The 26,421-nt window shown below is 41.8% G+C and overlaps 1 protein-coding gene across 3 annotated transcripts in view; it reads right to left on the bottom strand.

Annotated features, from left to right (window-relative positions):
* SYT7 (synaptotagmin 7) overlaps nucleotides 1-26,421 on the bottom strand; it is a 552,734-nt gene that overhangs the window by 191,283 nt on the left and 335,030 nt on the right. For all 3 annotated transcript variants that reach the window (XM_040328431.1, XM_040328433.1, XM_040328434.1), the window contains exon 3: nucleotides 6,161-6,243. In XM_040328431.1, the coding sequence (XP_040184365.1) occupies nucleotides 6,161-6,243 (83 nt within the window). The remainder of the gene's footprint in view (nucleotides 1-6,160; nucleotides 6,244-26,421) is intronic.

The raw sequence follows: 26,421 nt of genomic DNA, 5'->3' as shown, positions 1-26,421 counted from the left end.
CGCTGGGGCCGCAATACCCAGATGTAACCCCCGGAAAAGATGTCGCCGCTGGAGAGGGGACGTGGACCGCTGCAGGGGCTTTGGATGTGATGTATACTAGCTCATTATGCCTTTGTCTTGCAGGGTTTTTTTTTTTTTTAAAGGGTTTACAACCACTTTAAAATGGTGATGGGAGGGAGCTGGAGCACTCAGCCTGTGACTTACTGTATATCCACAGCTTGTTCTCCATACTGTGTGAGGAGTAGGGGGTCTCCCTTTCCTCCAACCAGGCCTCAGAACTGTCTGCTCTGTGAAGACTTCCAATCCCCACCCCCTGCTCCTAGAACTAAGAAGAAATCCTTTCCTGTTTGTATTTTCAGAACAGTACAGAGGAATTTGCGGCAGATACACTGCTACAACTTATGTAGGAGAATTTGTTTAATCTCTGTGGGGCTCATTTACTAAAGACACATAGACTGTGCACTTATACAAGTTCAGTTGCCCTCTGCAAGAGCAGTTGCCCCAGAGCTTAGTAAATGGGGGAGATCACACCTTCCCCGTTCTTTGTGGCAGTGTTCCCTGATATAGGGAAAGACGGTCACTGACTTCACACATCCAGCCCAGCCCCTCCACAGGTACAAACACATATGAGGTCACACTTAACCCCTACAGCACCCCCTAGTGGTTAACTCCTAAACTGCAATTGTCATTTTCACAGTAATCAGTGCATTTTTATAGAACTTTTCGCTGTGAAAATGACAATGGTCCCAAAAATGTGTCAAAATTGTCCGATGTGTCCGCCATTATGTCGCAGTCACGAAAAAAAAAACACTGATCGCCGCCATTAGTAGTAAAAAAAAATTATTAATAAAAATGCCATAAAACTTTCCCCTATTTTGTAAACGCTATAAATTTTGCGCAAACCAATCATTAAACGCTTATTGCGATTTTTTTTTTACCAAAAATAGGTAGAAGAATACGTATCGGCCTAAACTGAGGGAAAAAATATGTTTTTATATGTTTTTTGGGGATATTTATTATAGCAAAAAGTAAAAAATATTGAATTTCTTTTCAAAATTGTCGCTCTATTTTTGTTTATAGCGCAAAAAATAAAAACCGCAGAGGTGATCAAATACCACCAAAAGAAAGCTCTATTTGTGGGGAAAAAAGGACGCCAATTTTGTTTGGGAGCCACGTCGCACGACCGTGCAATTGCAGGTTAAAGCGATGTAGTGCCGAAATTAAAGCGATGCAGTGCCAAAATCGCAAAAAGGGGCAAGGTCCTTAACCTGCATATTGGTCCGGGTCTTAAGTGGTTAAAGCTATTCCTATAAAAGACAGAAATAATGTGATTGTCAGAGCAACATTAGCAGATAAAGTGAAATCACAGAGGAATTTAGAGTGATTTCCAACTAACGTTTAAGAGAAAAGTAATACCTCTGAAGGTTAGCAGGCAGATAACTTCCCTTTCAATGGTGTCGCCTCTATCAATATAGTGATTTGATTTATTTTATTTACCACAAATATAAATTTGTCCCAGTCATTACCATGACTCCCTACAGTGCTGTTAATCCAATGGTTATCTTGAAGTTTGTCCATCCAAGTCTTTATGATCAAGCAGATTAATTTTCTTCAGAACTAATCTGATACAAATCAAGCCTTTTCTGATGTGCCACTGACTCCCATAGATATCTGCTTGCATACTTAAAACTGGGATGACTGATGCTGTGTACTGGGAAATGCATGTGGTGCTTGAAGTTGTACCACACTATTGCCCAAACAATACATTATGGGTCTGCCAGCCTGAATGATGTGAAAATAGATTGGCACCAGTATAGGGATATGAGATTAATGAGGCAGAGGGCAGACAGTTTTACATTATATGCAGAGGATACTGCTGTGCCCATAGAATGTCACTGCTCATACGGAGCCTTGCATTGCAATTTAATATCTGGACAGATTATCCTTTCATACTTATGACAATTCAGAGTATAGTTATTCTTTCTAAATCCTCTGCACAATTTATTCTCTAAAACAACTCACTGCTGAGCCAGAGGATATTTCACTGCAACTGTGAAAACTCAACAGCAACAACACATTTTTATGAAGAAGAGAACAGTGAGATAAATATCTCCCCTGTTCATAGTCATAACATTCTTCTTTATTTTGCTGGTAGAGAGTGGCATGGGTAGGAAATAGGGGAGCTCACGCATATTTATGGGACTTAAATGGGAATGTATGGCCTATTTATTTATTTATTTAGTACAGGTACTTATATATCACCACCAATGTATGCAGTGCCTTACACATAATTAGCCAGATTCAGAAAGACTGGCTTATCTTTGTGCAGGCGTAAGTCAGAGAGGCAAGTGCTGTATTCACAAAGCACTTGCCTCCTAAGTTACGGCGGCGTACCGTAAATGGGCCGGCCTAAGCGCGCCTAATTCAAATGTGGAACAGGGGGGCGTGTTTTATGTAAATGATTTGTGACCCGACGTGATTGACGTTTTTAACGAACGGCGCATGCGCCGTCCGTGGACATATCCCAGTGTGCATTGCTCCAAAGTACGCCGCAAGTACGTATTGGTTTTGACGTGGAAGTAAATTACGTCCAGCCCCATTCACGGACGACTTACGCAAACTACGTAAAATTTTCAAAATTCGACGCGGGAACGACGTCCATACTTATTTGTTCGACTAACTTTACGCCTTACGTAAACGGCGTATCTTTACTGCGACGGGCAAGCGTATGTTCGTGAATAGGCGCATCTCGCTGATTTGCGCATTCTAGGCGTAAATCAGCGTTCACGCCCCTAGCGGCCGGCGGAACTAGACAGCTAAGATACGACGGCGCAGGCCGTCGTATCTTAGCTACATTTAAGTGTATCTCAATTTAAGAATACACTTAAATGTACGACGGCTTAGATTCAGAGTTGCGCCGGCGTATCTACTGATACGCCGGCGTAACACTACCTGAATCTGGCTAATACAGTGCCTTAAAAAAGTATTCACACCCTTTCAGAGTTTCCACAATTTTTCATGTTTCAACCAAAAATGTAAATGTATTTTATTTGTATTTTTTGTAATAGACCAACACAAAGTGGCACATAATTGTGAAGTGAAAAGAAAATTATAAATAGTTTCAAAGTTTTTTTTTACAAATCAGCATGTGAAAAGTGTGGCGTGCATTTGTATTCCGCCCCCTTTACTCTGATACCCCAAACTAAAATCCAATGGAATCAATTGCCTTCAGAAGTCACCTAGTTAGTAAATAGAGTCCACCTGTGTGTAATTTAATCTCAGTATAAATACAGCTGTTCTGTGAAGCTCTCAGAGGTTTGTTAGAGAATCGTAGTGAACAAACAGCATCATGACGGCCAAGGAATACACCAGACAGGTCAGGGATAAAGTTGCGGAGACGTTTGTCTCACACTAAGGCCTCGTACACACGTCCAAGTTTCTCGGCAAAAACCAGCAAGAAACTTGCTGGGTTTTTATTTTTGCCGAAAAAAACGGTCGTGTGTACACTTTTCGACGAGGAAACTGTCGAGTATCTCGTTGAGCCAAAAAGAGAGCATGTCTTCTTTTTCCTCGACGGGAATGGGAAAATTTGGCTCGCCGAGATCCTCGACAGCCTAACAAGGAACTCGACGAGCAAAACGATGTGTTTTGCCCGTCGAGTTTCTCGGTCGTGTGTACGAGGCTTAGAGCCGGTTCACACAGGGGCAACGCGACTTCCAGCACGACTTTGGGAGGCAACTTGGACACGACTTGAGTATGAATCATCAGGCAACTTACAAGGCAACTTCAAGTCGCCTCCAGGACAGGAGGCTTTCCAGTGGCCAATCAAACAACAATCAGCTCTGTGGGAGGGAGGGGTTTGCCTGAGAAATGTATGTTATCTTCCTGTATTGTTGCTTCAGTTAAGACAGTGATCCAACTTCTGAGGCAACTTCCAATGAAATCAATGGGTACAAGTTGCCTACAAGTTGCCTACAAGTCGGATTGAAGTAATACAGGAACCTTTTCTGAAGTCGGAGAGACTTCAGTAGTGTGTATTAAGACGGCTCCCATTCACTTCCATTGATTTTCTCAACCGTGCTACTTGGGACGACTTGGGGCAACTTCAAGTCAGATCACAGGTCGCCCCAGTGTGAACCGTCTCTTATAGTCCATTTAAAACATATGTTCATCTAAGGCTACGCTGTCCCACAACACGTTTTTCATCATCATTCCTTGTCGACTACAGTATATTATTATTATTATTATTATTATTATTATTATTATTATACAGGATTTATATAGCGCCAACAGTTTGCGCAGCGCTTTACATCAGGGAAGACAGTACAGTCACAATACAATTCAATACAGGAGGGATCAGAGGGCCCTGCTCGTTATATTGTCTCTCAGCATTCCTTAATGGGTCAAAAGCCATTGTTTCTAAAAGCACTCCTAGACATTAAATGATCTAGAACAGTGGTTCTCAACATCAGTCTTAGAGTACCTCCAACAGGCCATGTTTTCAGGTTTTCTTTAATTTGCACAGCTGCTTGAAATCAATATCAATGACATGGTATTGATAAGAGCTATTTTATCTAAGCAAGTTCCCAAAACATGGCCCGTTGAGGGTGCTTGATGACTGAGGTTGAGAACCAGTGATCTAGAAGTCTATAGAGTAGCAAAACCCTGATTAAATTATGTCAGGAGGCAATATTTCTCCTATCTCCTCCTGCTATTTTCCATAAGTGTCACAAAAATTGCAATGTAATGACCTCAGGGCATGGTCCAAAGAGAGAAGCATGAAAGTTATATCACATCAGGGCATGACCTAAATGGATAACGTCTATATTCTACATTTAGATATACCGTATAGAAAGAAAAAAGGAAAAGAAAAGTAGACAATCTCGAACTCTGAATTCAGAAGCCTTGCTATATTATGTTTGCCTAATTTAGCTGATTTAATGCCTCCCCTTCTCTAAAAATAAGCCATTTTTTTCCACAGCTGCATACATTTTTAGTAATATGCCTATGCCAACAAGGGCAGATGTTCATGAGGCACAGTAAGAACCTCAGCTAATGGTTTAGAAGATGCGACCTACAGCACACTTGGTATGAGAAAGTCTATCTCTGATAGATGATTAGTGGACTGGTTAGTGTGCCTTTAATAATAAAGCATGTTTTCGCAGGCATTTGAACAAAAGGTCCTAAGAATGATGTGGCAGATGGAAGCAAATTTACATCTCCTCCAGTATAATATTATAGAGCATTTTAATATCATTTAATCAAAACCCCATTATGTGCGAAATATAAACATCCATATGTGTATAGCCGGGAAAAGTGGAATCAGCCAAGATTAGACAAAAGCTGATTAAATACTTTGTACTGTACTCAGTGTGGAGAAAGATAACAAGACATTTATGTTGCGTTCACAAGGGAGGAAACAAAAGGTCTCAGTGGAAAATGCTGAGACAAAAAGCCTTTTTTTCTGTGATCGATTTCAGTCAAATTTTCCTTAAATAGGCGAGAAAAGAAACACCTGTTGTGAGGGGCGGAGAAGAACAGCGACAGTGCAAGAAGAAAAGAAAAGCGCTAAAGAATATAAAAAGCTCCAAAATGGTTTCACACAATAAAAATTAGTTCCCGGTCCTCTTCTCTTGCTGTGTTTTCCAAATGGCAAAATACACGCATTAAGTTTGCATGAGATTTGTCCTTTTATCCAGACTAAAAAAACACGCCTCCTAAGTGTTCCACGATTCCGTTTATATGTTACTGAAGTGTTTATATGCCGATGATGACCTAATGCCGGGGAGTCAATTAAAGTATACGGTACTTAAATGTAGTGTTGAAGTTGATGAAAAAGGAACATTTTATTGATAGTTGGGTACATATGTTGCGTTTACACGGGTAGGGTGTTCAAATGTATTGTTCTGAGACATTGTATGCAGCTAAAATATTTCATATGAATAAAAGCTTGCCTTAATGTAACACGGTTATTACTCTGGGGATTGAGGGAGGGCGCTACTTTAACACAAGAGGGAAAGACATTTAGGTTTGGTCCACAGCCTGTGACTGGGCAGTTGTTCATACTAGAGAACAATCTGTGCCTGGTTTCATTTTAAGGTTTCCTTTGGGTTTTAAAAGGCACCATTTTAAAATTCTTCCAGTATATACTCATACTTACTTTAAAGCCTTCTTCTCGTTGCGGATACCACGGCTGGAGTCAGGAGTCCCCACATTGTCCAGAGAATTTTTGTAGCGTTTCCCCTAGAGAAAGTGCAAGAACAGTATCTTCAGTAAAGATTCCATTAAAATTAGCATATAGAAAACTATAACAAACAAGGCTAAAACAAAAAGCAATGGTATCTTTTGAGGAAGAAGTTATTTCCATCTTACATTGGACATGTCGTACTAGAGTGAATTAATGAAGTACCCTAAAGAAAAGGACACCTTTTACAAGATAAAGTCACTTTAAAAATTAAATTCTAATTAGTAAAAATCTGAATATGAAAATGAGTCAATGGTGGATGATCCCAATAAGCAAACATATACAGAACAACAGCAGTAATTGTTTAAAATACCAGTCGTGAAGCCTTCTCATGTCAAAGCTGATGCTAAATTGTGTCCCTGTGTTTACTCAGACTCAAATCTACTGTATATCTAATAATTTACCTAACACTATTCTCACATAGAACCTTAAAGTTATAGTAAAGGTTTGTTTTAAAAAAATAAAATAACAAACATATCATACTTACCGCCACTGTGCCCCGAACGTCCTCTTCTGGGGTCCCACGGCGGCTCTCGCGGCTCCTTGCCGCAAGAGCTAACCCCCTCTGGGAAGCTCTTTCCCAAGGGGGTTAGCTTGCGGCCATAGCCATAGCCGCGAGTGTATGATTCTGCCTCACCCCTTGTGCGCTGCGTCATTGGATTTAATTGACAGCAGCGCAAGCCAATGGCTGTGCTGCTATCCATCTATCCAATGAAGAGCCGAGAAGCCCGGGCAACGATCGAGCACGTTCACGTCGCAGTGAGTGTATGACTCGGGAGTGTATGACTCGGTCCCACCCCTTGCGCGCTGCGTCATTGGATTTAATTGACAGCAGCGAGAGCCAATGGCTGTGCTGCTATCAATCTATCCAATGAAGAGCTGAGAAGCCCTTGCAATGATCGAGCACGTTCACGACGCAGGTCTTTCCAGGGCTCAGGTAAGTAAATGGGGGGGGGGGTGGGCTGGCGGGGCCACTAATCATCGGATGTTTTTTCACCTTAATGCATAGGATGCATTAAGGTGAAAACCATGTACCTTTAAAACCCCTATAAACTGAACCTAATCTTACAAATATACTCTTAAAAATTAGTTTGACAGAAATGCCTATATGCAAAGTGTTTATTGTTCTCTCCCCACTGCCCTGACCCGCTTCCAGACAGCTAAGCAAGGTAGGCTAAGCAAACTTATGTTTTAGGTCGTACTAGCAGGTTCTGACAAGCATACTACAGCTGCACACATTTTACTTATTCACCATGCCATACCACCAGGGAGGCATGTGATTGGTCACAAATGTATTCTGCAGGACGATGACCCTAAACATACAGCCACATCATTAAGAACTATCTTCAGCATACAGACAAACAAAGTGTCCTGGAAGTGATGGTTTGGTTCCCATAGAGCCCTGATTTCAACATCATGGAGTCTGTTTGAGATTACATCAAGAGAAAGAAGGATTTGAGGCAGCCTACATCCAAAGAAGATCTGTGCTTAGTTCTCCAAGATGTTTAGAACAACCTGCCTGCAGAGTTCCTTCAAAAACAAGTGTGCAAGTGTACCTAGAAGGATTGATGATGATGTTTGAAGTCAAAGGTAAGTCATAGAAAATATTGATTTGATTTAGATTTTTCTTTTGTTCGCTCACTGAATTTTGTAGATTGATAAAAGTAAAAGTGAACAATTAAAATATATATTTTTGAAATCATTCTCATATATATATATATATATATATATATATATATATATATATATATATATATATATATATATATATATGTATACACACACACAGTATATGCATAGTTTAAAAAAATCATGGTTTTGTGGCTGTTTTTTTAATCATTCTTTGGGCCGTGTGATGGGGGGGGGGGGGGGACAAAGCTTGTCCACAGCATGGTGCAAGTCCTGTGATGTCTCTATGACTATTACAGGCCCCTTTTTCAGGCCATTTAGAGCAGTGTGCACTTTAAATCAAGCATCTGTTCCACCTAGGCAGGGTGGTTTTTAGGGCAGGGCAAAAGGGGAAGCTGCGCTGGGCCCTGTCAGTGTTGTGGAGCCCAAAGCAGCTGCCTCATACTTGCCATCTATCCCAGTTTAAATTCCCTTGTCCCTTGAGGTTTAAGTCCTGTGCTGTGTCCTGATATCTGTGTGAAGTTCTGTTACTAATGCTGCCCAGCTCTGACCTATTGTTGTGTACAGATGACTCACCTGCAGACCCTGTGTTTACATGTAAATATTGGCATTGATATGCAAATAGCAATGGCATTCATATGTAAATATAGATCATTTCCACCATCGCCTATACTGAAGGCTGCCCACTGGGGAGACAAAGGGGCATGTTTGAAGGTCCTGCCTACAACTGTGGTCATTAAAGTGTTACTAAACTTAGTAATATAAAAATATTGCTACTATATACCTTTTTGGCTGATCTGTATACCATGGTCAGTGATAAACTGCACAGTTTCTCCAGTGCTGTGACTTCAGGTAGGAGATTTCCACTGCAGCCCGTATAGACGCCCACATGTGTGCTCTGGGGCCCAAGAAAAGTTTTGCCCAGGGTCCAATCTATATTAAAGATGGCCCAGCACCTATGACTTAACCATAGGGATGCTCCCCCATGAAGTCTTCATTAACCTGGGATCCTTACATGATCTCTTAACCTCCCTGGCGGTATGATTCTTTCAGAAAAAACATGCTGAAAGCGGTACCATTATTTGCAAGGAAATTTGGCGTTTTATATTGTAGGTCTGTAATGTTTAGAAATAACTCACTTAAATCTGACCAAACAAGATTCTAATAGGCATCCCGGGTATGACATTTTTTTAAAACAAAATTATAAATTATAATATAATAAATAATTATAAATAATTATAACAAATAATAATATAATTATAATAAAAATTAATCAAAATAATAATCAAATCAAAATCATTGAAATTTGCTCAGTTGCAGAATTGTTGCTGTCATTATTTTTTTTTTTTATGACGAATTTCCCCACAAATCGCTATCGCACAATTCTGCAAGTGATTATAATTTATTATCGCTGTTTTTTAGCTGATCTAAAACCATTTTTGACATAAAGGGACACTTTTGGTTGCTATGGACAATCTACAGTTTGCAGGGAGAAAGAAAAGTTTTTATTATATAAAATGACATGCATGACACAGGACAGACCACTAGGGACAAGGGGGGTGTGTTTTTTTTTACATACAGTACTGTAATCTATAAGATTACAGTATACTGTATGTAAAGTGTTTGTTTACTTTTTTGAATTTGGCGCCGTTCTCCGCTCCCGTGCGTCTTAACGTCGCAGGGAACGGAGATCGGCGTCACACAGAGGCACTGTGTGAATCGAGCGAGGTCCCACTCGCTCACACAGCGCGGTGGCATCGCTGGATCCAGGGACAAGGTAAGTAAACCAAGCCTGTGGATCTAGCGAGGCAAGCCCGAGTCTGACTCGGGGTTACCGCTCGCAGCAGGAAAATCTAACCCCGAGTCAGACTCGGGAATACCGCCAGGCAGGTTAACAATAAACAAAATACAGGAAGAAAAGCAGAGTACTTTATTGGGACCTGGAGAGGGGCCTCTGTGATGGACACAGATAGGGCTTCTGTTAGAGAGTCTGTTAGATGTTTGGCGCCCCCACCTCTGCAGGCGCCTGGGTGCAATGCACCCTGTGCACCCTGCCTAGGATCGGCCCTGATCTTGCACAAGACTGATAAGAGTCTCTCAAGACTGTTATGAGCTGATTTTAAAAAAAAATGCATAAAAAGAGTATTTGCCTAAACCAACCTGAATGCTTGCTATAAAAAATAGTTCCACATTTGCTACTATTTTTATCAACCCTAGATTTTATAAATAATTGAAAACCCTGTTCCTTCAAGCCTTTGGTTTACAGTTATTTATTTTTTTATTCTCACATATTGTGACAAACCTGTCGAGTGCCCCTCCCCCATTTGCTCAATAACATGAGTAGACAGGCTGCCAACTGCAAGACACACATCAGTTTTCTAAATGCCTCAGTACTGCTGTGATCACTGAAATGAAGAAATCTGGGCAAAGAGCAGATTAAAATTGATTTTAAGGCCTCTGCTTGGTAAAAGTAGTCAATTCCTTAAACTTTGGTTGCCAAATGCTATTTATTTGACATTTCTTTGCAAGTGACGGGAGTCAAATACAAATGAATTCCATGCACGAAACTAACTGTACAGTTTAAATGTATTTATGGGTCAAAATGTTTGTAATTCTATACAGCCGGCTTTGTGATGCTGGCACCCCTGTTAAGAATTATTGGCAGATGTCCTCAACTTCCACCGCAGGACAATCAAAGCTAAATCAGAAAGCCACCCCTAACCTGCTGACGAGACCATTAAAAAGCATCATTATACTGAAATCATTCTTCTTCTCACTAGCTCCTGCTTAGAATTTTCATTGCACTGCAGCAGAGTCAGATTGTATTATAGAATTGATCCTCTGTGACCAGTGACTTTTCCTAACCTGAGATGATGTCATCAACCTGCTGCAGGCAGGAGAAAGCAGTTCCTCAGTCTCCCCTTCACCATTTTTGCTGACCATCAGAATTTTTACTGGCAGCCAGTAAAAAACGGGCACTTTCTCCTTCCAGTAAATGCCAGTGACAGGAACACGTTGCCAACAAAAAAATATCGCTGTGCTGCTTGGCTTGGAACAGCACATGCAGTTCCGGAGCCAGCTGAGACCATCCAAGTTCAAGTGGCGCTGGTGGGTGGGGAGGGCACTGGCTAAGAGGAGGTGCCTGAGTCTGTCGTGTGATGTCATGGTGCAAGGGAGCCCAGTGGAGTGGCCGGGAGCTGTGTGTGAGGGACGGGAGCAAGGCAAGTCGGTAGCAGGACTGTCAGTGCTGTTTGAACTGGAGTGGACTGTATTTTGTAACTTTTGGCAATGCCAGTAAAAACTTGGCTATGTCGGTAACTTTTGGATGTTGTGTCAGTAAATTTTAATCTGGTAGATTGGCAACACTGATCACAGTGAGCTACTGCAACATTGCGGGGTTGCAGCTATTTACAAAGTGAAAGGTTGCAGCACAGAGTTGATCTGTGTCAGATTTTTGGCACAACCAGAACAGGCACCAGGATTTACATGGTTGTGTCATCTCTGAGCCAACATCTCAGTCCAGGAAGCAGATATTGACCATCGAGGTTGCCTGAACAAAGATGGCTCAACCCTTCTAATATCTAATATGCACAGGCATGTTTTGGGTCAACGACTTATCAACTATTAAAGTAAGGATTCCAGCTCCAGATCCTACAGATTTAAAAACAAATCAGCAATGGCAGCTCCCATATCCCAGATAGATCCCCTTTATTCCACTGTAGATCCTCTTAATAACCTGCCAGCAAAGGGAGGTATAAGCTGACAAACCTGCCTAAAGCCCGAAACACACTATTCGAACAGACGGCTTCTGTCAGACAGACTGACATACACACCAGCCGGATTTCGGACATTTTTTTTAACCGCCCGTTGTTTCACAACATTCAGCTCGTGTGTACCCGGCTGTAGGGGTCCCTTCACACCTAACACATGCTATAATATGCAATTCTAAGTAAGCACAGTGTAGCTGTGCAAAACTAGTGCACCTCTGTTCCGTCAACTGCAACCGTGGTGCGTTATTGTTTGTATGGAACATTCAATAAACGAACTTCAAGAATGTCGGTGTGCAGCCAATTTCTTTCTGTATTCAGTCTTCTACGGCAGGCGAGCCGGGGCTTGCACCCATGTGGGGAGTCTCACACTATTCATTGTGCCTGGAGTTTCTCACCTGGAGCGGTGATTTTCCTTTGCTGTCTACTATAACATGTAACATGTTTCTAAAAGGTAGAGTAAAGCCCTGTACACACTATCGGTCCATCCGATGAAAACATTCTGATGGGCCGTTTTCATCGGTTAACCGATAAAGCTGACTGATGGTCAGTCGTGCCTACACACCATCGGTTAAAAAAACGATCGTGTCAGAACGCAGTGACGTAAAACACAACGACGTGCTAAAAAAACAAAGTTCAATGCTTCCAAGCATGTGTGGACTTGATTCTGAACATGCCTGGATTTTTAACCGATGGACGTGCCTACAAACGATCGTTTTTTTTTCTATCGGTTAGGTATCCATCGGTTAAATTTAAAACAAGATTGCTTTTTTTTAACCTATGGATAAATAACCGATGGGGCCTAACGCCCTGTACCTCGGACTCCCAAAGTACCAAATCTCCCGTCTGCAGGTCGTACAAAATACGGCCGCCAGACTGGTGACTGGGAAAAAAAAATGGGAATCAATCTCACCTTCGCTGAGAAACCTTCACTGGCTGCCAGTAAAAGATAGAATTGCTTTTAAAGCACTCTGCCTTACACATAAGTGCATCCATGGAAAGGCTCCTCAATATCTTTGCGACAAGATAGAACCTCACAATTCGAATCGCGTTCTGCGATCCACCGACCAAAATCTGGTCAGGGTACCAAAAACTAAATACAAATCCAAAGGAGAAAGAAGGTTTGCTTTCCAGGGTCCTAGACTATGGAACGCTTTACCAACCAGCATTCGGTTGGAGGAAAACCACCTGATTTTCAGAAGACGGATCAAAACTCTGCTCTTTTGAGGTCATGAGTCACAAACAACTAGCGCCCAGAAGCGATTCAGTTCGCATGTGTTGCGCTCTATAAATTTTCATTCATTCATTCATTCATTCATTCACACAGGATCGGTTTGGTCCGATAAAAACGGTACATCAGACCATTCTCATCGGTTTGACCGATCGTGTGTACGCGGCATAATCCTTTAACCATATGGGTCCCTTTCACACGGGCCTGTCAGTTTTTTTGGCGGACCTGAACGGGCATTCCATGTAAGTCTATGGAGCATCTGATCCAATCCACTAAATTCATACATATGGCGATACATCGACATCCGCCCTGGTGGATCGGATCTGGTGAGATCTGATGAAAACGGACATGCTGTCCGTTTTCGTCCGATCTCTCCATAGACAAGCAGCGGCGCTCAACAAGCCCCTCCCTGCTCAGTGAGCAGAGAGGGACCTGTCATCCGCCGGCTCAGCAGAGATCAACGAAGAGATCTCCCGCTGAGCTGGTGGACGCCGCTGACGGATGTGTCTTGTGGGAATGAGACCTTAAAGATCGCAAAAAATATATATATACACGTTGCAGCTTTAAAGCTGTCAGCCATTACCCCAGTATTTTTTTTTTAACTGGCGATTCTGATTAGCCGTCCTACCATTCTTACCGGCAAGCCCGGGAAACAATCCAACAGTTTGCACAGCTGGTCACAGAAGTGAGGAGAGACCAGATTGTCTCTCCCCACCTCTATGATCTAGGAGGACCGGAGCATCTTAATGACGTCACTTCTGGTCTAGGACGGAAGAAAACAATTAAATTTTTTTAAAGCATAAGATCAGTGGTTTATTTTGTCTTCGTTCTTTTGCTTTCATAGGTTAAGGAGAGATTCTCGGATATCTCCATAAAGAGGACCTGTCATCCCTTATTTCTATTACAAGGGTTGTTTTCATTCCTTGTAATAAGAATAAAAGTGATCAAAAAAAATAATTAAAAGGGACAGTGGAGAAATAAAAAAAAAAAACATTTGTGTTTGTGAGGTATATTTTGTACATGTGAGGTATCAGCGCAAATGTTATAGCAAGAGCAATAAGTCTAGCGCTAGACCTCCTCTGTAAGGCCTCATACACATGACCGGTTTCCTCGGCAGAATCCATCAAGAAACTTGGTGGGAGATTTTTTTGCAGAGGAAACCGGTTGTGTGTACATTTTTCAGCGAGGAAACTGCCGAGGAACTCGACGAGCCAAAAAGAGAGCATGTTCTCTTTTTCCGCGACGGGAATGGGGAAAATTGGCAAGCCTAACAAGAACTCGACGAGGAAAACGATGTGTTTCGCCTGCCGAGTTCCTCGGTCGTGTGTACGAGGCCTAACTCTAAATAGGTAACAAGTATAAAAGGTTTAAAAGGTCGCCTATGGAGATTTTTAAGTATCATAGTTTGTTGCCATTATACATTCGTGGAAATTGCGATTGTAAAACTGCTGGGCAAATACCAAGTGACATGAAAAATTGCAACAATTGCCTTTTTATTCTCTAGGGACCATGCTAATATATATATATATATATATATATATATATATATATATATATATATATATATATATATATATATATATACACAGTATCTCACAAAAGTAAGTACACCCCTCACATTTTTGTAAATATTTTATATATTTTTTTCAAAATGTTCACACTTTTTTACTTATATTGCAAAAAAAACAAAAAAAAACAGTAGTGATTAAATACCACCAAAAGAAAGCTCTATTTGTGTGAAAATAATGCTAACAATTTTGTTTTGGGTACAGTGTAGCATGACTGAGGGATTGTCATTCAAAGTGTAAAAGCACTGAAAGCTGAAAAGTGGTCTGGGCAGGAAGGGGGTATAAGTGCCCTGTATTGAAATGGTTAAAGTCCCACCTTAACATATATTTTCTGAAACCAGATAGCACTATTGTTTTGTACATCCCACACTTCTTGCCCAAATGTTGATCAAGGCCAAACTTTCATTTAAAATACATAAAAAAATTCTTAGCACACACAAACATGATAAAATCTCCAACATTACATAAAAAGATGAGACCGTGTTAACTTCATAAATAAGAAATTGTAATCGATACAAAATTGTATGTGCTAACAAAATTAAGATACCTAGGATTTCAAATAGATGGCCTAAAATGATGGTCTCAAAATCATAATTCTACCTCTTGTACCTAATATGTTTTGCATACATTGCGTACATACATAACTGTATTATTTTCTTAATATTTATGTTATTTACTTCTTAGAAAACTTTTCTTTTTCAGGTAACTAGAATTCCCACTCCCAAATTCCTTTTTTTAACCTAATGACTTTCAAAAGAGGGCTGACGTCCTTTCGTGGTAGTAAACCCAGGTTGTAATAAAAGGTGCTCCTAATGGAGGCTGCGGGGTTCTAAAAAGAGATGGCCCAGTAGTTGTGGGAGAGCGAAGTGAGACTCAGCATGCCTTCAATGGATATTATTACCTTGTAGAGAATTGTTTTTTTTCCGAGAATACTGGAGTTTTACTTGAAAGATTTGAACACAGTTAGGAAGGGAGATAATGTGTATCAGGTTTTTCAGCTGACAATAGGACAGGTGTTCCTGATGGCAGATTTCCTCCCACCTTCTCTTGCTGTGAAGGCTGTCAAAGGTGGAATTTTGCCTCACTTTATGTCTCAGTGACAGCAGCCACTACAGCGGGAAGAGAGGGTATATGTATCTCCTGGCAACACAGACAGCAAGGCAGACAAAAAAACAACTGATGTTATACCAATTTCCCACTCTCTCCAAGGCTAAAGGGGTTTTGTCTGGAGTTCTACTTGAAAGCCCAACAAAATTAAAACAAAATTAGTAGATTCCTTTGCACTGCAAAGCTTAAATGCTTTGTTATGTCTCAAGCCTCGTACACACGACCGAGTTTCTCGGCAAAAACCAGCAAGAAACTTGCTGGGTTTATTTTTTTGCCGAGGAAACCGGTCGTGTGTACATTTTTCGACGAGGAAACTGTCGAGGAACTCGACGAGCCAAAAAGAGAGCATGTTCTCTTTTTCCTCGACGGGAATGGAGAAAATTGGCTTGTCGAGTTCCTCGACAGCCTAACAAGGAACTCGACGAGCAAAACTATGTGTTTCGCCCATCGAGTTCCTCGGTCGTGTGTACGAGGCTTAAGTGTAACAGGAACAAGCGGTATTACTTCTCCTAATACTCATGCCCCGTACACACCATCACTTTATGTGATGAAAAAAAACGACATTTTCTGCGAAGTAAAAAATGACGTTTTTGAAACTTCAATTTTCAAAGACGAAGTTGCCTACACACCATCGTTTTTCTCACAATGTTCTAGCAAAGCGAGGTTACGTTCTCACCACTTTTTCCATTGAAGCTTGCTTCATAAGTAGCTTCTGGACATGCGCGGGTGAAAAAACGTCGTTTTAAACTACGTTTTTTACTACACACAGTAAATTTCTGTGAAGTAAAAAATGACGTTTTGAAAAACGACACATAAAATTGAAGCATGCTTCAATTTTTTTTGGTCTTTTTCTACAAGACATAAAATGACGTTTTCCCCCACACACGGTCAATTAAAGTGACATTTTTAAAAACGTCGTTTTTTTCATCACATAAAGTGATGGTGTGTACGGGGCATCACTCCAGCACTGTCCTCTTCTCCCAGAGGCTTCAGGCTGTGGTGGGTCCCTGAGTATCATCACATACGTACAATGCAGGGCTATTAACCTTGGAGTGCATCCACAGTCAAAAGCCCCTTAAAGTGGTTAAAGAGGCTAAAGTTTCTATTTTACCTTCATGCATTCTGTGCATGAAGGAAAAAAAACCTTTCTTTGTGCAGCTTCCCCCAGACCCCTTTTCCAATACTTACCCGAGCCCGATCTCAATCCAATGATGTGCATTAGAGCAGCTGCTCTCCTGGTTCTGTCCCTACTTATTGGATCAGATACAGCAGCGGGAGCTCAGAAGCGAGCAGGCATGGATGTCCCCATAGCAAACAGCTTGCTATAGGAGCAGTCGGAGCAGTCGGTGAAGGGGGGGCACAGGGCACGGGTGGGGCACCCAAGGAGAAGAGGATCATTGTACAGAGCAGGTAAGTATAACATATTTGTTATTTTTTTTAAATTGTATCTTTAGTATTACTTTAAACTGAACAAAAAAACAAACTGATTCCTCATCTACACAAATGAGGCGGATCTTCCCAGCTGTGACATTGTATTCTGACAGTGGGACTTTCCTCTGTTCAACAAAAGTTTTCCAACGTTTCTGTTTGACACAAGTCAATCTAACGACAATCTAACTGTTGAACAAGAATGGCCACACATGAATTGAAATTTAGCAAGTCCTTGCTTTTGATCCATCGATAGTCAGTTTTCGAGAAGAGGCTTTGGGGGACCAGTCACATCACTGAAATGAGGAATAAGATACTCCTTATTCTTGCACAATGTGGTTTTTCAGCTCTTTAGCGCCATACTTTGGACAACTTCTGCTAATGTTGTGTTATGGTAAGCATTGCTTCTGAGCATGCGAGTTTTGTCCGATGGGATAATCCAACAACACATATTTGTCATCGGAAAATTTTAAAGCGTTTTATCCAACATTTGTTGGCAGAAAATCCGACAACAAAAGGTCGGAGTTTCCGACAATAGCCTGCCATCACACAATTCCTGTTGGGAAATCCGATCTTGTGTATGAGGCTTAAAGGGGTTGTAAAGGAAATTTTTTTTTCCCTAAATAGCTTCCTTTACCTTAGTGCAGTCCTCCTTCACTTACCTCATCCTTCGATTTTGCTTTTAAATGTCCTTATTTCTTCTGAGAAATGCTCACTTCCTGTTCTTCTGTCTGTAACTCAACACCGTAATGCTAGGCTTTCTCCCTGGTGTGGAGAAAGCCTCTTGAGGGGGGAGGGGGCGAGCAGGAGTGTCAGGACTCCCACTAACACACAGCTTCTTTCTCTATCTGCAAAGTAGAGAGTGTCCTGACTTGCCTGCTCGCCCCCTCCCCCCTCAAGAGGCTTTCTACACACCAGGGAGAAAGCCTTGCATTACGGTGTTGAGTTACAGACAGAAGAACAGGAAGTGAGGATTTCTCAGAAGAAATAAGGACATTTAAAAGCAAAATGGAAGGATGAGGTAAGTGAAGGAGGACTGCACTAAGGTAAAGGAAGCTATTTAGCTATTTTTCCTTTACAACCCCTTTAAGTTCTTAGATGTGCCTGGATTTGGGAATTATACTTTCAGGGATCAAGTAAGATCACATACTGACAAGATGTCATACTCTAAAAAGCCCAACCTTGTAAATTAGTTAATGTAGCATGATTGAGTAAATGTAGGTGAAGTTTTTGCAGACCGAAGGACAACATATTTGTATTTTAAGGGCTAATCTCCACAAGAATGCAGGCATTCAGGTGTGAATAATGTGTGTACTTTTTTGTGTTGTGCACGTGTTCAGCAATGTCTTGTAAAATGCACCGCTGTGCGTGCTTTTTTTTTTCTTTTTTGATCTTATTTACCTTGACACCTCATTTAACGCTATATGCAGCAGTGCTTTGCGATGTGTTATAGCGTGTCTAAATGCACCGTGCTGGCCAAAAAATGCAACATGTCCTACTCTTTTCAGGACAAACCAACTGAAGCAATAGGATATAAAACAAATTGGCCCAGATTCTGAAAGGGCTTACAACGGCGCAACGCCATGTGCGCCATCGTAAGTCCTAATCTGGGCCGTCGTATCTATGCGACTGATTCGCATATAACCATTAGATCCGACAGGCGTAAGGCTCTTACGCTGTCGGATCTTAAATGCAATTTTTTTTTTCGCCGCTAGGTGTCGCCTCCGTCGTTTCCCGATCGAGTATGCAAATTAGCAAAATACGCGAATTCCCGAACGTACGCGCGGTCGACACAGTGAAGATACAACGTTTACGTTAGATTTGCGACGCGTAAAGTTGCCCCTGCTATATGAGGGGCAACCAATGTTAAGTATGGTTGTCGTTCCCGCGTCTAAATGTAAAAATGTACGGTGTTTGCGTAAGTCGTCCGTGAATGGCGCTGAATGCCATTTATGTTCTAGTCGAAACCAATGACGTCCTTGCGACGTCATTTAGCGCAATGCACGTCAGGAAATTTTAGGGACGGCGCATGCGCAGTACGATCGGCGTGGGAACGCGCCTAATTTAAATGATCCACGCCCCCTACCCGGATCATTTGAATTAGGCAGGCTTGCGCCGGAGGATTTACTCTACGCCGCCGCAACTTTACAGGCAAGTTCTTTGTGAATAAAGCACTTGCCCGTAAAACTTGCGGCGGCGTAACGTAAACGAGATACGTTACGCCCGCGGAGATTTACGCCGAGATACGAGAATCTGGGCCATTGTCTTTTCTATACATTAGGGCTGCACTGGAAAACACAGCCCAATACAGTCCAATGAACAAGCCCTGACTTGAGTAAGGTATCATGGATTTGGCACTACCCTTGTTTTAGTAGTAGTAACCATTCTCTCTACTGAAGCTACACACTGTTTGAAATCTGAACACCACTGACTCCAGGACATTTAGAAATCTGACCTTTATAGCAACAAGATGCATTCTTCCTAGCAGGGTCTCAAATCGATAATAATAGATAAATAAATCTGGCACTTGGGAGAGCACTAAATAGATTAGCATACCTTCTAGCATTACAGTAAACATGTTCCTGCAATCCTAAACATGATGAAATCCATGCTCAACCGGGAAGAAAAGTGTATGCAGAAAATGGCACATTAAAACCGCCATTCTCAGGAGTCAACATATCACCCTGGAAAAGACTACAGAGGATTTCACACCAAGTATCAAACAGATGTAACTCGGATACACTAGGCAGCTATGACGTCTCTCTGACTAACTTGTTTTATATATAGTTTTACTTATGAATTATTAAATCCCTTCTGAATGCAGTTGGCAGAGGAGAACAGGTTTTAATGGGGCCTGGGAAGGAGAACAGAGGATTTGATTCTGCAAGAGAAGGCTGAATGTTTTGTAGCACTGTAGCACCCCGAGGAACTGGAAGAGAAGCACTGCATGTGAATTGGCTCTCCAGCATATACTGACAGCAAGACCGTTTAATTCTGTGCTGCCTCTGGGGAGTTCACTTTCTATTCACAGTATGCAATAATTAGCATCTTACAATTAGGTTTGCTAAGCATGGTATTAATGGTATGTTACTGACCATTCAGCTTCCAGTGAAATGGTATAAAGCATAAAAGCTGACTCAAAGGCTTGAGGAATTACATTATTATAAGGATTAAAAAAAATATTTTTATTCACAGTCAAGTAGTGGGTGTGGGCCAAAGCTTTACTTGGAATTACATGGTACAACATGGCCTTGGGAAGCGTGACTACACTTATTGGGGCCTAGAAGGTGAGGTGTCTCTTTCCAATTACCATAATACCACGTTACCTGATACAATGAGCTAGTCATTCAATACCATCCTATCTGAAATTGGAGAAAGAACAAACATCGGATCTATTTGTAACATTAAATGAATGATGACTTTTTATATATCTAGCTAAAGTCTACCTAAAGTGATGTAAGGCAGTGGTCATCAACCCTGTTCTCAGGGCCCACTAACAGGCCAGGTTTTATGTATTACCTTGGGGAGATGCAGACTAGAATACTGCAATTACTGAGCAGCAAATGATATCACCTGTGATGTGTTTCAGTTATCCTGCAAACCTGGCCTGTTAGTGGGCCCTGAGGACAGGGTTGATGACCACTGATGTAAGGTACACCTGAAGCGATGTTTAATTTAACAATCTGCTAATGTTGATGCAAATTAAGCATCTAAAAGTGCCCATCAGTTCCTAAAACTGAGCTTGGCCTGTCTCTCCGAAAGTTGGTGCCCTCATATTAGATTGTTCTCCTCACTTTTGGTCTATACATTATATGTAAACTAAATCACTAAAATCGGGTCCAGGTCTTGTGTTGAACACATGCATTGCGAACACATGAGGCCTCGTACACACGACCGAGAAACTCGACGGGCGAAACACATCGAGTTCCTCGCCGAGTTCCATGTTAGGCTTGTCGAGGAACTCGACAAGCTTGCTTTGCGTACACACAGTCAAGCCAAAATCTCCTCATTCTCAATCGCGGTGACATACAACACATACAATGGCAGGGGAAGTTCGATTCCACTGGCTAAACTCTTGGGGCTGCTTTTGCTAATTTCATGTGTTTGCGTGTTAAATAAAAGTTTGGTAAGAGACGATTTGCACTTTTCTGTCTGTTATGCCGCGTACACACCATCACTTTATGTGATGAAAAAAAACGACGTTTTTAAAAACGTCACTTTAAATGACCGTGTGTGGGGGAAAACGTTGTTTTATGTCTTCTGAAAAACGACAAAAAAAAATTTAAGCATGCTTCAATTTTATGTGTCGTTTTTCAAAACGTCGGTTTTTACTTCACAGAAATTGACCGTGTGTAGCAAAAAACGTCGTTTAAAACGACATTTTTACACCCGCGCATGCCCAGAAGCTAATTATGAAGCGAGCTTCAATGGAAAAACGTGGTGAACGTAACCTCGCTTTGCTAGAACATTGTGAGAAAAACGATGGTGTGTAGGCAACTTCGTCCTTGAAAATTGAAGTTTCAAAAACGTTGTTTTTTACTTCACAGAAAATGTTTTTTTTTTTTTTTCATCACATAAAGTGATGGTGTGTATGCGGCATTACAGCTTTAAAAATGTGTTATCTTCATTACAAATGCTACTTTTACTCCCGTCTCATACTTTAATCTGAGCAAGCGCGGGTTTCTTAGCATACAGACGTTCGAGTCTCTCGTTGAAAACCAGCCCGTCGAGGATCTCGATGAGTCAAATCAGACTCCCGTCGAGAAAATAGAGAACTTGCTCTCTTTTTGGCTCGTCGAGGTTCTCGACAGTTTCCTCGACGAAAATGTACACACGACCGGTTTCCTCAGCAAAAAAATATCTCCCAGCAAGGTTCTTGCTGGTTTTTGCCGAGAAACTCGGTCGTGTGTACGAGGCCTCAGTTGGCCATCAGAGATTGATGTGCATTTTTTTCAATGAATACAAAGGATTCTCTGGTTGGATAAAGTAGAGAGGTGGGGTGGCAATGTCTTGCTCTCCTCCTCAGAGAATTCTGTGCATTCACTGAGAAAATGCAAAACATTCTCTAAATGGCATCAATGTTGAGCAGGTGTATATTAAAGATCAGGCATGATAAGACCTGGACCACATCCCAAGCAAAGAAATTGCAGAACATCGAAAGAACGAAGAAGGGACTTTAAGGCTCGATTCACACCTGAACGTAGCGATTTACTGGTGTTTTTTGGGCATTTTCTAAAAGCATTTTTGCCGCTTTTTACAAGCTTTTTTCAAGCGTTTTATAAGCGTATTACAATTGTTTTACAGCTTTAGATGTTTTTGTTTAACCAATAGAAAGCACCAGGGGGAGGAGAGGGAAAAGAAAATTAATGATGGAGAGCTGTTGCTTGAACAGTAAAATGATCAACAAAACGCTTGTAAAATGTTCAAGTCAGGCATTTCTATTGAAGTCTATGGGGTCAAAAACGCTTGTAATCTGCCAAAAAGAAACTCATGTACTTCTTTGAGTGAAAGGTGTTTTGCTTCAAGTGACAGAACACTTATATGGGAACACGAGCTATTTTAGAGCTACAATCTTCAAGCAGAAAATCACTCAGGTGTGAACGGGGCCCAAAGGTGACCTCCTGTTTTTTACAAAGCAGCAGGGCAGATGCTTGGAAGCAAGTGGAGATGACTGTAGTAGAGGTATCAAATACACTAATATTTATCTTGTAGAGGGATCGCATAGTTACATTGATCCAAGCGGGATAACTACATAATATCCCTACCTGGAATTCTTCTTTAATACCTTCTGCACTGTCAGAACGGAGAAACTTGTTGCTAAATCGAAATTTGTATTATGCCAATAAGGCAGTGGCGGTTCGTCCATAGAGGGCGCTGGAGCGCCGCCCCCTCTGGCTCTCACCGCCACTGAGTGAAATAACATAGATTCATGCATTGCACGAATCTATGTTATTTTCGCCGCTGCAGCTGTTATTCAGATGGTCGGCGCTCAATTTCCGGCCATCTGAATAACGCCAGCTGGTTGGCTGTAGGGAAATGTCTATCAAAGCCAACGGCTCTGATAGGCTTTCCCAATACAGCCCGGAAGCTTATTCTCGGAGCGCACAGACTGTACGCCCCTTGAATAAGATGACAGGCGTCTCAGCCAATCAGGTTGGCCGGTTCTGGCTACCAGTAACCTGATTGGCTGAGACGCCTGTCAGTCATCGAGGGCGGGAGAAGACATCGTGGGACGTGGATGCCTAAAACCAGTAAGGTAAGTGCCGGGTGGAGGGGGAAGAAAGCAATTTACAGGGCACAGTGGGGACAATTGGCACAGTGGTGACCATTAAAGGGCACAGTGGTGACAATGTATGGCACAGTGGCTGCGTTTAATGGCATGGCACAGTGGCTGCGTTTAATGGCATGGCACAGTGGTGACAATGCATGGCACAGTGGTGACAATGGATGGCACAGTAGCTGCGTTTAATGGCATGGCACAGTGGTGACAATGGATGGCACAGTGACTGCGTTTAATGGCATGGCACAGTGGTGACAATGGATGGCACAGTGGCTGCGTTTAATGGCATGGCACAGTGGTGACAATGTATGGCAGAGTGGCTGCGTTTAATGGCATGGCACAGTGGTGAAAATGCATGGCACAGTGGTGACAATGGATGGCACAGTAGCTGCGTTTAATGGCATGGCACAGTGGTGACAATGGATGGCACAGTGACTGCGTTTAATGGCATGGCACAGTGGTGACAATGTATGGCACAGTGACTGCGTTTAATGGCATGGCACAGTGATGACAATGTATGGCACAGTGGCTGCGTTTAATGGCATGGCACAGTGGTGCGAATTGATGGCACAGTGACTGCATTTGACGGCATGGCACAGTGACTGCGTTTAATGGCATGGCACAGTGGTGCGAATTGATGGCACAGTGGCTGCATTTGATGGCATGGCACAGTGGTGCAAATTGATGGCACAGTGGCTGCGTTTGATGGCATGTAACAGTGGCTGCGTTTGATGGCATGTAACAGTGGCTGCGTTTGGGCACAGTGAGACTGCAATTTTTTTTTTCCTTTGCGCCCCCCAAAAATTTGGAGCACCAGCCGCCACTGCAATAAGGACTTCATCATCGGAAGTCGAACTTTGAACTGCTCAGATCTTCTCTAAAAAATGAAGGTCATCTACAGTAGACCAAGGCATTCTCAGGCCTCGTACACACGACCGAGTTTTGGCAAAAACCATCGTGTGTACATTTTTCGACGAGGAAACTGTCGAGGAACTCGACGAGCCAAAAAGAGAGCATGTTCTCTTTTTCCTCGACGGGAATGGAGAAAATTGGCTTGTCGAGTTCCTCGACAGCCTAACAAGGAACTCGACGAGCAAAATGATGTGTTTCGCCTGTCGAGTTCCTCGGTCGTGTGTACGAGGCTTCACACATTTACTGTGTATGGTATGGCCAATTTGGCCATATTTTAACTTTAACAGTTAACAGATAACTTAATAAAATATTGAATTTCAAGTGGATGTAATAAATGTGTATTTATACTCTCACTGCGTAATAAATCTGATTAGTGTGTAATTACTACATGTGAGTGAGAAGCACTGCATACAGCAGCGCAGCCCCTCCCTTACTCCATTTACATGATAATTCTAAAACTAGCTTGCAAAGATCTAATTTGTAATCATGTGGAATAATATAGACGTAATAAGCAGAACTAGATGCTGGCAGCCATTTTATAACCAGTGCATGTGACTAACGAAGCCTGATTAGCTGAGCTGAATATCTAACGTCTTAAGTTTTTTTTATTCTAACTTCTTCTTGACTACAGGCATTATGTGTCTTTGTGACTGGAATGATTCTGGCCAGAAGGCTTTAACTGACTTTCTGTTCTTTGCTCTCTGACAACTACAATGTGGTCGGTAACAGTGTATTAGTGGGACTCTCTCTGCTACTTGACTGTAAGGGGAACAGACAGACAGGGTTTTAGGTCAAAGCAATGCTTTTGTAACCCTGCCTTGTCATGTGATCACTGTCAAATGGTAGAGCTCACCAGCTGAGCGTCTGTGGGTTCAGCTCCTTCACTGTCACTATGGCTATTAATAATAATCAGGTCACAGCAAGTATTGAGTGCATGTTTACATGTGTGTAAATACAATTCACTGCGGCTGCTAAATGAAGAAATCTGGAGGAGGAATTTCATTGGAGAAACCTTTGTTAGTTCCCAGTTTTGTGTTCCCACAGTAAACCATCATGATAACATATATCCTCTATTTTTTATTTAATTTAAATCAAGGGGGCATGTGGAAGGTTTGACAACACTGAATCACTAAAAGGAAACTGAACTGCTTATGAGAATGCATGTACCGTGGCCATCACCCTTATTTTACTATTTAGTCACTGACCTAGAATAGTATGCAGTAGCCAGTAGGTTACCCAGGGGAAAAACCAAGTTCTCAGAGAGTTATGCTGGCCAACCACAGGTCAAATTTCAAAATTCAAGCAAATGAAGACCCTGACAACCCGACCAGACTTTTTAAGCCAGGCAGAATTTTTAGAGTGGGGATTGTGCCTGCTTGGGAGTGTGCCTGCTTGCTGTGGGGGCACCCAGCAGGAGGGATTGCTGGGGAAGAAGGTAATGGAGCATGCTCCGTTCGTTTAATGGAAGGCAGGAGAGACATACGGGTTCTAATAGACATTTGACCCCAGTGTGATAGCAATACAATTAATAAAAATAAAAATTGAAGTCCCCCACCCCCAAGTACACACACAGAAAAACAAAAACGTATGCTGCGGGTGCACATACATACAAAAATGAATGCACTACACTTGTTACATATCATTGTGCATGTCGGAGCGGGAGCAATAATTTTAGGGCTATCATTAACAGGTAACTCTAAATTGATAATCTATAAAGGCTTTTAAAGCGATGTCTATGGTCAAATTTGGGTACCGACATTTTTGCCATTCTTTGGGCATGCACAATTGTAATGCTTGGCATGTTGGGTATCGTTTTAGCTGTTGCAATCCCATCTTTTATATTTTACACAAAATGAAGGTAATATGTTATTTTTGTGCACTAATATTATCTTTAGTGTAATTTTACAAAAAATTTTTGTAACAAAATGTAAGTAAAAATATGGCCCTGGAGGATAAGTGGTTATCCACTGCCACTTTTAGGTGCAACCTGATCATGACCACTGATTTCCACGGCGCACTACATATGCCACAGATCTTGTTTTTCTGCTCCATCCCAAGGTTCCTCAGGTCGTAGTCATGCTCACATTTTGTTTTGCTGTTTTGGCTTTTTAATTGTATAGCCAGGCAGATTACTTGTTATGGATGTTGTTAATATATATGTAATACAGTACAGACCAAAAGTTTGGACACACCTTCTCATTCAAAGAGTTTTCTTTTTTTTCATGACTATGAAAATTATAGATTCACACTGAAGG

Source organism: Rana temporaria, chromosome 11 (genome assembly GCF_905171775.1).
Source record: "Rana temporaria chromosome 11, aRanTem1.1, whole genome shotgun sequence".
Classification (NCBI taxonomy): Eukaryota; Metazoa; Chordata; class Amphibia; order Anura; family Ranidae; genus Rana; species Rana temporaria.
This window is presented reverse-complemented; position numbering and strand designations above follow the sequence as displayed.